Source organism: Portunus trituberculatus, chromosome 34, assembly GCF_017591435.1.
Source record: "Portunus trituberculatus isolate SZX2019 chromosome 34, ASM1759143v1, whole genome shotgun sequence".
NCBI lineage: Eukaryota > Metazoa > Arthropoda > Malacostraca > Decapoda > Portunidae > Portunus > Portunus trituberculatus.
This window is the reverse complement of record NC_059288.1, coordinates 2,667,501-2,680,000: the sequence shown is the minus strand read 5'-3', so window position 1 is coordinate 2,680,000 and position 12,500 is coordinate 2,667,501. Positions and strand designations below refer to the sequence as shown.

The window sequence follows — 12,500 nt, the reverse complement described above, 5'->3', positions numbered from 1 at the left end:
ACAGGTAATAACAAAGGTTGGCATATTTTCGCTGGTGTCTAGAGGAGGAGGAGGAGGAGGAGGAGGAGGAGGAGGAGGAGGAAGAGGAGGAGGGGAGGAGGAGGTGACTTTCTCTCTCTCTGTGCCTCGAAAATTAAGTCCCTCTCAGAATCAGAACTTGCATGTTGACCTTCCTCCTGTTTATATTCATGACGAGAGGAGAAAGAAAAAAAAAAGAAAGAGAGAACGAAGAAAAAAAAAAACCCGGCATATTTGTGGTTCTTATTTCTCTCTCTCTCTCTCTCTGAACTGACAAACCCTTAAACACTAAAAAATTGAGTGAGTCGGGGCTAAAATTTGTTCCTGGCTCCCTGACAAACATTATTTCTTTATCGTCCCTCCGTGGTGTCTCGCGGCGCTGGGTGGACAAACTTAGGCGAAGCGAGCAAGCCACGTGCAAACTTAAGCCCTGACAGAGAGATAAACACTCGGGCACGCTGGACTGAGAAGAGAGAGGAGAGAAGAGAGGCTTACACAGACACAAATACATCGCACTGTAGCGGTTAACCTTCTTCTTCTTCCTTCCTTCTTCTCCTCCTCTTACCTGTTACCAAAATTCAAAGAGGTGAAATTGCGCAAGCGGAACTGAAGAGGCGACAGTTTAAGTCAAGACAACAAACACGGGGGTTCAGGATCGTGGAGAGAGAGAGAGAGAGAGAGAGAGAGAGAGAGAGAGAGAGAGAGAGAGAGAGAGAGAGAGAGAGAGAGAGAGAGAGATTAAACAAGGTAGGCTGTGTTTTCTCTTACCTGTACGTTCACTACTTCCATCAGAACATACACACCTGGAAAGAGAAACAAAGTAATGATAACAATGATATTAATAATGACAACCCACTCACGCCCATTGCAATACAAAATGTCACAACAAAACAATCAGAAATTAGTCTTATTCAGTGACGCCACGAGAGAGAGAGAGAGAGAGAGAGAGAGAGAGAGAGAGAGAGAGAGAGAGAGAGAGAGAGAGAGAGAGAGAGAGAGAGAGAGAGAGAGAGAGAGAGAGAGAGAGAGAGAGAGAGAGAGAGAGAGAGAGAGAGAGAGAGAGAGAGAGAGAGAGAGAGAGAGAGAGAGAGAGAGAGAGAGAGAGAGAGAGAGAGAGAGAGCAAAAATACCATAAGCAGATGAAACAAAAAAGAAAGCTAATAAAAAGACAAGGTGAGGATCTAAACACGACGGTAGTTCACGGAGGAGGAGGAGGAGGAGGAGGAGGAGGAGGAGAGAAGAATGGAGTTGGAGGAGGTATAGGAGGTAGGAGGAGGAGGAGGAGGAGGAGGGAGAGGAAGGGTGGCGCAGACAGACGTTCTCTCCCGAAGTGAGGTAAACACACTCACTGTCTTTCTCTTCACCTGACACGGATAGCAAGATGGCGGCCAAGGGGGACTGTGTGTGTGTGTGTGTGTGTGTGTGTGTGTGTGTGTGTGTGTGTGTGTGTGTGTGTGTGTGTGTGTGTGACTCTGCTTAATAATTTGTTGCATCCTTCGAGCCATGAGGGAATGGGGGAGTAGGAGGAGTGGGGTGTGGGAGTGGAAAGGGGGAGTGGACGTGAAGTTCCAGCTTGACGGATTGAGGTGCAAAAGGCAACACTTTCCACAAGATTGCCAGGTGCGCGCCATTTGTAGGTGCTAATTTCGGGAGATGATTGTCGCGGCCTGTTGTGGGTATGTCCGTCTTCTCCCTCACCTCCTCCTCCTCCTGGGTAGCCGTGTGAATCTCCTCCTCCTCCTCCTCCTCCTCCTCCTCCTACTCTTTTTCTCCCCTTCCCCACGCGGGTTGCTGACAGATGCGGGATTCCAAGTACCTGTTTAAGAAGGTTAGTGCTTGTTTGGCAAAATTGCACTGGTGTTTCCCGGCGCAGCACCCTCCCCCTCCCTGGAACCCCGGCGGCGAAGTGCTGTGATACTGTGCTGCTCGCCTTGAGTATTTGCCCTCCGCCCGCGTCTCCGGCAGGCAGAGAAAGGCACAATAGAAGGCAACCACCACTCCAGCGGCCGCGGTCTTTGTTCCCGCGGCACAATCTCCCGGACTGCCTTACTAATATTTTGTCAGAGCGAGGGAAGAGAGAGAGATAATTGCTTGGTAAACCACGTGAACAAACTTGCGTCTCATTATCTACGGAACCAAGATGTTTTTATTTTCTCGGTGGGTCCTGGCGGGTCAACACACGCACGCAAATCAATGTATGAGAGAGAGACGGAGAGAAATAGAGACAGAGACAGAGAGGGAGGTACTGACAATAGTAATAGGGAGGTAGTGGCTATCGTGGTTCGCTGTGGTTCGTCCCTAGCGGTTCTCGTGCCCCGCCAGGTGAGGGAACGACTAAGGTGACCCCGGCAAGGTGTACTGAGGAAAGGGAGGCTGTATCATGTACTACCTTGAAGGGGCAATGGGCTACACTTTCTCTTTCTCTCTCTCTCTCTTTAAATCATTACATTCTCTCTCTCTCTCTCTCTCTCTCTCTCTCTCTCTCTCTCTCTCTCTCTCTCTCTCTCTCTCTCTCTCTCTCTCATTCAGTTGGTAAATTCATCATGTTTTACTTTTTATGTTTTTTTCTTAATGCTATCAACAGTAAAAATGGTGAAAATGTAATATTAGTGTTTTCTTAGTAGTCAGAATAGAATATTGGCGCTAAAACTTGTTGGTACTACTACTACTACTACTACTACTACTACTACTACTACTACTACTACTACTACTACTACTACTACTACTACCACTACCGTAGCGAGGAAGTATTGACAGCTGCCGGTAACCCTTTCATATTCACGCCTCTATCCACCACCCCCTCCTCCCCCGACTCTTATTACCCCTCCCTCACCCCCACACGCCCCATTGCTCCCTAATGGTGCCCACGCCAATCACACACTCACACACACACAGACACACTAGTTCCTGCCCACGCCACACGTAACCGTAACCCACACGCACACAAACACGCAAATACACTCACACGCACACGCGCGCACACACACACACACACACACACACACACACACACACACACACACACACACACACACACACACACACACACACACACACGAGCCTCGCTTCACACATGCCATCACCCCCCCCATCCCCATCACTCCCCCATCACCCCATCATGCACTTCATTCAAGACCTCTCGACGTGGAATCAAAACTGAAGAACGACGTCTAATTTCCACCTTTACCTGCGTCACCTGGCCATTACTTGAGCCGTGTGTCGCAGCGTCGCCTTGCTCGCTTCCGCTCCCGCACCGCTAAGAGAACCAAAAACCGTGTCATTTTAAGAAGAAGTGTGTATTTTTCCCCCGCAACAAGCTAGAGGAAGAGGAGGAGGAGGAGGAGGAGGAGGAGGAGGAGCAATGTACATCCTCGCCTGTCTCTACTCCTCTGTACTTCATCCTGGTTCGAATCCCGTAGTGATCTAAGGTTTATGTACAGAAAGAAGTCTCGTTTTCTGTCTTTTCATTCACACATTCATCCCTCTTCTGTCTCGCCCAGAAGCCCAATATCCTGGCCTTCCTTAACGCTGACAGAGGAATCCGCATGTCTTCTGTCCTTAAAGCTATCTGTCTTCTCTTTGAGTCTTTTCCAGCTGTCCACACCTCGTGACTGGAAGGCTTCAGGGTATCTTGTCTATCTTTCTTACTTTCCAGCCGTCTAGACTTCATCCTGGATACTGGAAGGTGTGTTTGTTACCTTTCTTTTTCTTTTCTAAGCTTCCTAGTCTTTCAGTTGTCTGTAACTTGGTAGCGGCTGGAAAGGTATCTGTCCCATCCATTTTCTTCAAGGCGTCTAAGCTGTTTAGTACTGGAAGGTTTTGATTTTCTTTTTCTTCTGGCCTCCTTTCGTTTCCAGCTTGTTAAACCTCTTAGCTGGACTGAAAGAGTGTCTATTATAGTCCTTTTCTTCTTTTCCAGCCATCCAACTCTCATATCTGGACTGAAAAAGTGTCTACTATAGTCTTTTTCTTCTTTTCCAGCCATCCAACTCTCATAGCTGGACTGGAAGTGTCTAATCTGCTTCTTTTCTTTTCTACTCGTCTGGATCTCATAGGCTGTCTAATCTAACCCTTGTCTCTTTTTCCAAGCTTTAAAATATCATGGCGTGTCTAATCTATCCTGGTTTTTTTTTCCAGTTGTCTGAAATTCATGGAATAGACTGGAAACTGTGTCTAATTTATCCCTCTTCTTGTTTTCCAGGCGTTTAAAACTCATGAGATGGACTGGAAGAGTGTCTAACCTATCCCTCTTCTTCTTTTCCAGGCGTTCAAAACTTACGGGCAGAACTGGAAGCATGTTTATTTCACCTTCTCTTTCTCTTTCTCCTCCCTTCCCTTCCAGTACCTGATGGGCCGGACTGGAGGAATGTCAATATAATACCTCTCTTGATCTTCCCTCCTGTTTTTCTCCGGTAATCTAAAACCTCGTGGTCTCCTCCTCTCTCTCCTACTTCTTCCCCTCCTGTAGCTCGTGGCGGCGGCTGGAGGGTGTCTACGGCCGCTCACTCCCTCGCGAAGACTTCTGAGGTAATTTTACGCCCGACTGGCCTCGCTGGGACCATTGCGTACGGATGGCATATTGGCTTGTCATTCTCCGAGGAACCTAACCAACCAACCAGCGCTGGCCAGGCACACCGACAGGATGCAGCGGAGTTGGCGGGTTACCTGTCCTCTCCTGGCGTGTCTGTGTGTCTGTGTGTGTCTACGCTGAAATTTCTGCCGAGGAAGTTTTATGCTTTTTTTTTTCTTTTTTATCGTAAGTGGTGGTGATGGTGAGCTTATTTGTGGGTTGTGGTGATGCTTGTCGTTCAGTTGGGCGTCGTCGCCTCGCCTCGTCGCCCCTCACTGATCAGGCGCCGCGCATCTGGCTTCTACTGGAGGAGGGGCGGTAGTAGCAGCAGCAGCAGCAGAAGTGGTGGTGGTAGTAGTAGTAGTAGTAGTAGTAGGAGGAGGAGGAGGAGGAGGAGGAGGAGGAGGAGGAGGAGGAGGAGGAGGAGGAGGAGGAGGAGGAGGAGGAGGAGGAGGAGGAGGAGAAGGAGGAGGAGGAGGAGGAGGAGGAGTTGAAAGATAAATGGTGATGCTATTACTATTACTTTTACGATATGATCTCTCTTATTTTCTGGTAGCAGCATCAGCAGCAGCAGCAGCAGCAGTAGTAGTAGTAGTAGTAGTAGTAGTAGTAGTAGTAGTAGTAGTAGTAGTAGTAGTAGTAGTAACAGTAGCATAATTATAATGTAAAGAGAACTACTACTACTACTACTACTACTACTACCCCACCACCACCACTCGTATTCGTGCTAAAACATGTATCCTTGCTCAATCCCACACAGCGCCGAAGGACACACCGCATAACCACTAAGGATATTCAGGAAACGTTTGGCAGCTACTGTGCGCTACTGTCATATCCTACCACTGTCACCCCCCTCCCTGCCACTCTCCGTCCGTCACCCCAAGGAGTCCGGAGTCCTTCACCCCACATTCCTGCAGAATCCGATCACCGCGAAGGATCCCTGTTTCTCATCCCACTGATTAGGATATTTATTGCACTCCTTAATCCCTTCAGTACCATGACGCGTTTCCATATTCATTTTGGTTACTATTTGGTGATTTTGTACAGCTTCAGAAACTTACGTGGGGTGTTAAAATAGTAAAGACTCTGGGCCATTATCTTCTGACCTCCATAGAGCCTTCCTAATGTCAATAAAATGGTCTGATCATACACAAATCTCAAGGTAATGTGTCCCAGTACTGAAGGGATTAAGGAAGTAGTAACGCAAGGATCTGCCGCCTCCATTTTTGTATATGGAGTGACTGCAGGATGTGGAAGGATGTGAAGTTGGCAGCTGAGTGGGTGGAGGAGGATGGAAAGTGGAAGAGAGTGTAGTGAAAGAAGTGCAGTAGAGCAGTTAGTTGGGTGTCAGTGTGGATAAATGTGAATGTGTGTGTGTGTGTGTGTGTGTGTGTGTGTGTGTGTGTGTGTGTGTGTGTGTGTGTGTGTGTGTGTGTAGAATAAAGAAAGTGTAGATGGATGGATGAAGGAGTGAATAAAATGAAAGCACAGAATGTTTTAGCCATAATGTGGATACAATGTGGATTAGAATATGGATAGATAAACAATAAACATGAACACACACAAAAAAAAAAAACGACGTACAGAAGTAGATAAGTGGATAGATGGATACGTAGACTGTCTCAGATGAAAAAAAAAGAAACAATATGAATAAAAAGGAAAACACCACAAAAAAACAGAAAAAAAACACGAAATCACATCCCAAGCATACACAAATGAATAGGTGGAAGAGCGAAGTGTCCCAGGTGTGAAGTGGAGGCGTTGTGGATGTTATGGGTGTGGGAGGGGAGGTGTAGAGGCGTGACGGAGCCCAGGTGTGGAGCGAGGGGGCCGTGGCGGTAGCGCAAGGAAACAACATGAAAATTAGGTTGGCAAAGTCACGTAACATTAAAAACTTGCAACACGTAGACATTATTACCAAGTTTCCGGTTATAATGACGGGGGAGGGGAGACGGGGAGGGAGAGGGAGAGAGGGGAGAAGAGGGGGAGAGGTGAGGGAGGAAGGTGTGAGGGTGGAAGAAAGGAGGAGCAAGGAGGGTCAGGTGAATGAGCTCAAGAGAGAGAGAGAGAGAGAGAGAGAGAGAGAGAGAGAGAGAGAGAGAGAGAGAGAGAGAGAGAGAGAGAGAGAGAGAGAGAGAGAGAGAGAGAGAGAGAGAGAGAGAGAGAGAGAGAGAGAGAGAGAGGGTAGTAGTAGTAGTAGTAGTAGTAGTAGTAGTAGTAGTAGTAGTAGTAGTAGTAGTAGTAGTAGCATCAGTAGTAGTAGCATCAGTAGTAGTAGTAGTAGTAGTAGTAGTAGTAGTAGTAGTAGTAGTAGTAGTAGTAGTAGTAGTAGAAGTAAAGTAGTAACGGAGAAAGAAAAAAATGAATGAATGAAGGAAAATAATGAAAAGGGAAAACAGAAACGACGATGAAAGGAGAAAAAAACGAAGTAGAGAGAGAGAGAGAGAGAGAGAGAGAGAGAGAGAGAGAGAGAGAGAGAGAGAGAGAGAGAGCCAGTGTACTTATAATGAGAATGGGAAGCGATGATGTATTAAAAATGTATATATTCCAAGGCCATGAAAACACACAACAATGAAACTGCTCATCAGGGAACATTTGCATAACAACTTAGCTACACTGTCACCTTATACAGACATCCCCTCCCCATCCCTCCCTTCCCCTGCCCCTCCCGCCCTCCCTCCCTCCCTCCCTAACCCTAATGGACGGAGAGCGAAAGGGAAGAAGGATAAAGACAGGAGTTTATCAAGAGTGAGAGAGAGAGAGAGAGAGTGAATGAGTGAGTGAGAGTGAGTGAGAGTGAGTCAGACAGGAAACATGATCCCAGTAACATTCATCTTTCATTCTTTACAAATCAGTTTTTATTCATTCAGATAATATCACTCATGATTAATTGCCAAGGATGAGGGGACAGATGCAAGAGGAGGAGGAGGAGGAGGAGGAGGAGGAGGAGGAGGAGGAGGAGGAGGAGGAGGAGGAGGATGCAGTAACAGAGTATCCTGCAATGACTCATGATGCTAGAGGGAGGAGGGGGGGATGGCGGGAGGGGGAGGAGGAGAATGGAGGAAGGGGAATGGAGTCTGACCCAGGATAGGAAGACAAGGGAGGAAAAAGAGGAAGGGAACAGATGGCGGAGTCCCGGAAATGCATACGTCAGCTGATGGCAGACCAAAGGGACATTTAGGGTCTTTCTGGTCCCTACGAAGCCCCATGGAGTCCCAGAGGAGGTGTATGGGTGACGCCGTGGGTGTTTCTGCAGTGACGGAGTGCAGCGGGTGTCGTGTAAACAGGAGGAAGCGCGGGTGAGGATGGCGGTGGTTAGGAGACGAGGGGGAGGTGGCGGTGGCGCATAATTACCGTGATAACCTGAGCCTTCCTCCGTGCTTCCTCCCTAACGCGTGATTCTGGGGTGCTGCTTTCGTGTGTGTGTGTGTGTGTGTGTGTGTGTGTGTGTGTGTGTGTGTGTTGCTTGCAGAGACAGTGACTCCTGCCGCGTCGCCTCAGCAGTCGTGTCTCTTCTCATCGCAAGCAACGCCGTCAAGCTTATCGCGCCGAGCTCCCCGCGTCGCCAAGACATGCAACATCGCAATAAAGGAAGAGCTCGGTATAAAAAAAACGTCGGAAATTTGGAGTATGAAGCGTAAAGGTGAACGATACGTCAGTGCACGTGTGTGTGTGTGTGTGTGTGTGTGTGTGTGTGTGTGTGTGTGTGTGTGTGTGTGTGTGTGTGTGTGTGTCACGCCCCCTCGCCGCCTCCGCTATGCCGTGACTTTCCTGCGCGGTGTTAACTTTATTCTTGTTTGTATGTTTTCTTCACTCGGCGGCGGCGTGGCGGGGCAGTGGCGACACACGGGGCAGTGAAGCTTGTCCGTCTGGCCGCGTGGGTGACGCCGGGTGACTGAAGATTAAACTCGCTCCCTTCAGGAGCCGTGCCCACCTATCCCAGCTCCATGACATGCCGCTCCCGCCGCCACCGCAGCCTCGCCGCCCCGGGTGTACCGTTGCGTCTGTCTCTTTTCCAGGGATTCTACAAGCCAACCCTTTGCCGCAAGACTTGCCGAGGGAGTGTATTGAAGCGCCGTCACATCATTACGCCGCCATGGTTGCTGCGTGGCCGGGTCAGGTGTCTGTGGGGACGCCCGTCCTCTCTCCCGCCGCCGCCATCAGTATGGGGCCCCGCTGTCCCGCCGCTACGCCTGCGTATTAAGTGCGTCGTGATCCCCGACGAGGCGATCAAGTGTGAAGCAGCTGCGGGAAGGAGCGACCAGCACCTGTGACGGCAGCGACCACAGCGGCGACGGGAAGCGCTGTTTCCGAGCCGACCGGCGGCCTGTTTTGTGCTGTACTGAGGCTGCACGACACACCCACCCTGGGACACCACGGGACGCAAGACTGAGGGGCACCGCAGCCTGTCCACTCCTCCTCCTAACACACAAAAAACCCACATTCCTCAAGGAGAATCTTAAATACCCGCTGCGAGGTAAAAGATAATGAACTCACTCCCTCCCAGGATCCTGAGACGCACACCAGGTACTGACATTGCTACAAACAGGTACAGGCTTCCGGCACACCTGGGAACACCCGAAACACGCACCACTGCCTACACCAACACTTACACTCACACACCTCAACACTGCGACAACTTGTACATCCACCAGACACCAACACAAGCCTCTGGGAATCTCAAGGAGGCTTTCATGATACTAACAATACATAAACAAAAACTCGTACAAGAAAACACGCATGGAAACCAGACAAACCGATGGAGCGGCCTTTAAAAACAGACCTTATGTGGAAAAAAACACTTAAGAATCTAAAACCAGAAAACACAGCACGAGAAAGTGACGAGATATTGACTTACCAACCTCAACCTTCCTCCCTCACTCCTCCCTTCCCTCTCCCAGCGTAGTGATTCTTGCTTATAATTTGTCATACACGAATAACAACACGGCGTTAATATGCAGCAGGTAATGGCCGCCAGGAGCACAGGGACCCGCAGGTGTCTCCTTCTGCCCAACACACGGAGAAGGGACACCAGAGGAATACCTTGATGACTCTCCCTACGCTCCCACCTACTCTCCCAATGAAGCCACGACGACAACAAACGACGACGACTTGCTAATAAGGAGGTCGTTATTGTCAAGAGCGAGAGAGAGAGAGAGAGAGAGAGAGAGAGAGAGAGAGAGAGAGAGAGAGAGAGAGAGAGAGAGAGAGAGAGAGAGAGAGAGAGAGAGAGAGAGAGAGAGAGAGAGAGAGAGAGAGAGAGAGAGAGAGAGAGAGAGAGAGAGAGAGAGAGAGAGAGAGAGAGAGAGAGAGAGAGAGTAAATGAAGGAGTACGTCTCTCAGGTTAGCAGGTTATAAGAACCAGCCCAAATTAATCCTCTTGCATCCAAATTTCATCAGGAATTAGTGGAGGAGGAGGAGGAGGAGGAGGAGGAGGAGGAGGAGGAGGAGGAGGAGGAGGAGGAGGAGGAGGAGGAGGAGGAGGAGGAGGAGGAGGAGGAGGAGGAGGAGGAGGAGGAGGAGGAGGAAGGAGGTTAGGAAGCAAACATAGATTAGGCATTCGCATCACCACTAGAGAGAGAGAGAGAGAGAGAGAGAGAGAGAGAGAGAGAGAGAGAGAGAGAGAGAGAGAGAGAGAGAGAGAGAGAGAGAGAGAGAGAGAGAGAGAGAGAGAGAGAGAGAGAGAGAGAGAGAGAGAGAGAGAGAGAGAGAGAGAGTGTGTGTGTGTGTGTGTGTGTGTGTGTGTGTGTGTGTGTGTGTGTGTGTGTGTGTGTGTGTGTGTGTGTGTGTGTGTGTGTGTGTGTGTGTGTGTGTGTAGCTGCATATGTAAGAATGAAGAAAAGAAGGAAGAAAAAGGAAGGAAGGAAGGAAGGAGGAGAAGAAAGAAGAAGAATAGAAGAAGAAGAAGAAGAAAAGAAGAAGAAGAAGAAGAAGAAGAAGAAGAAGAAGAAGAATGAAAAGAAGAAGAAGAAGAAGAAGAAGAAGAAGAAGAAGAAGAAGAAGAAGAAGAAGAAGAAGAAGAAGAAGAAGAAGAAGAAGAAGAAGAAGAAGAAGAAGAAGAAGAAGAAGAAGAAGAAGAAGAAGAAGAAGAAGAAGAAGAAGAAGAAGAAGAAGAAGAAGAAGAAGAAGAAGAAGAAGAAGAAGAGGGCGACGTCCTAAGGATCCTACACAACTGACTTCCGATCCTAAACATAACACTGATGACTCCTAAGGATATACATCGCTCCTCCCGCCTCCTTCTTCCCGCTTCATTCTCCTTGTGTCGTGTGGCGTGAGTTAGCGTGAGTTAGCGTGAGTTAGCGTGAGTTAGCGTGGGTTAGTTTAAGTTAGCGTGTGTTAGCGTGAGTTAGCTTGTGTTAGCGTGGGTTAGCGTGGATTAGTGTGTGTTAGCGTGTATTAGCTTGTGTTAGCGTGGGTTAGCGTGAGTTAGCGTGGTTCGTGTGTGTGTGGGCTAGCGTGGGTTAGCATGGGTTATTGTGAATTGTCGTTAGTTTATGTGAGGTAGCGAGTGTTGAGGTGTGTTAGAGTGAGTTGGGGTGAGTTCGTGGGTTAGCGTGAGTTAGCGTGGGTTAGGATATGTTAGCATGAGTTAGCGTGTGTTAGCGTGGGTTAACATGGATTAGTGTGAGGTTGCAAGTGTTAGTCTGTGTTAGCGTGAGTTAGCATGTGTTAGCGTGAGTTTACTTGAGTTAGCGTGGGTTACCTTGAGTTAGTGTTAGTTAGTGTGTGTTATCGTAAATTAGTGTGTGTTAGCGTGAATTAGTATGTGTTACCGTTGGTTTGTGAGAATTAACGTGGGTTAGTATGGGTTAGCATGGGTTAGAGTAGGCTAGCGTGAGTTTGCGTGGACTAGCGTGTCTTCGCGGCGGCGTGGCGGGAAGTGCCCAACACGCAGCGGGCGCCAAGCGTGACTAAACCTAAGATTTCCTGTAAATCAATGTACCTGTCAGTCACGCCGCGACGAGTGTTACACCTGCGACAAGAAACAGACAGAGAGAGAGAGACAGAGAGAGAGAGAGAGAGAGAGAGAGAGAGAGAGAGAGAGAGAGAGAGAGAGAGAGAGAGAGAGAGAGAGAGAGAGAGAGAGAGAGAGAGAGAGAGAGAGAGAGAGAGAGAGAGAGAGAGAGAGAGAGAGAGAGAGAGAGAGAGAGAGAGAGAGAGAGAGAGAGAGAGAGAGAGAGAGAGAGAGAGAGAGAGAGAGAGAGAGAGAGAGAGAGAGAGAGAGAGAGAGAGAGATAGAAACAGAACTAAAGAGAGGTAACGAGAGACAGAAAAAAGACAGAGGTAGAGACAGACAAGGGCATGGAGAGGTAGAGAGAGAGTGAGAGGGAGGAGAGGCAGGGAGAGGCAGGGAGGGGCAGGGAGGGCATCGCATGGCTAAGGTTGCGGAACAAACTCTAAACTGACCAGTCAACCACAACGGTATTTGAAATTAATGTTATTGCTTTTTACTGATGACATGTCCGGCCACGACCTCAGGGCTTTTCTGGGCGTCCACTACCCCTGGGCAGCGGCGTGGACGACTCTACGACTCCCCAATGACATGTTCCCCTACTTGACATCCATTACTGATCTTCTGTCGCCTGCTCGGTCTCATTGGCCGCGGGAACCAACACACATTATTGTACATACGTAACTTCTTTTTACCTCCAAGATTCAGCACCGTTACTAGTCTCGGCGCTCCCGGCTCGCCAGCGTCCCCCTCCCGCCTCGACAGTCTTAAAATGCCGCCACTCAGCCTGTTACTGTCATTTACTAACTCGCGGTAAGGAAGAAAAAAGCATGAGGGCGCAAAGAAAGGCTGCATTCCTCCCCCTCATCTTCCTCGGGAGCTCCACACGCACACGTATTCACCGCCACGCACTTCTCCACTCCACGCCGCCGCTTCCCAAGAGCCTCTCCGATCTAACCC

General features: G+C 49.0%; 1 protein-coding gene across 2 annotated transcripts in view; it reads right to left on the bottom strand.

Moving 5' to 3' along the window:
* Window positions 1-12,500, bottom strand: part of LOC123512842 (forkhead box protein P1-like) — a 697,058-nt gene that overhangs the window by 348,893 nt on the left and 335,665 nt on the right. The window contains exon 7 of one of the 2 annotated variants that reach the window (XM_045269468.1): window positions 787-821. The exons of the other annotated variant lie outside the window; for it this stretch is intronic. Coding sequence (XP_045125403.1) covers window positions 787-807 — 21 coding nt within the window. The 5' untranslated portion in view covers window positions 808-821. The remainder of the gene's footprint in view (window positions 1-786; window positions 822-12,500) is intronic. 2 annotated transcript variants of the gene reach the window in all.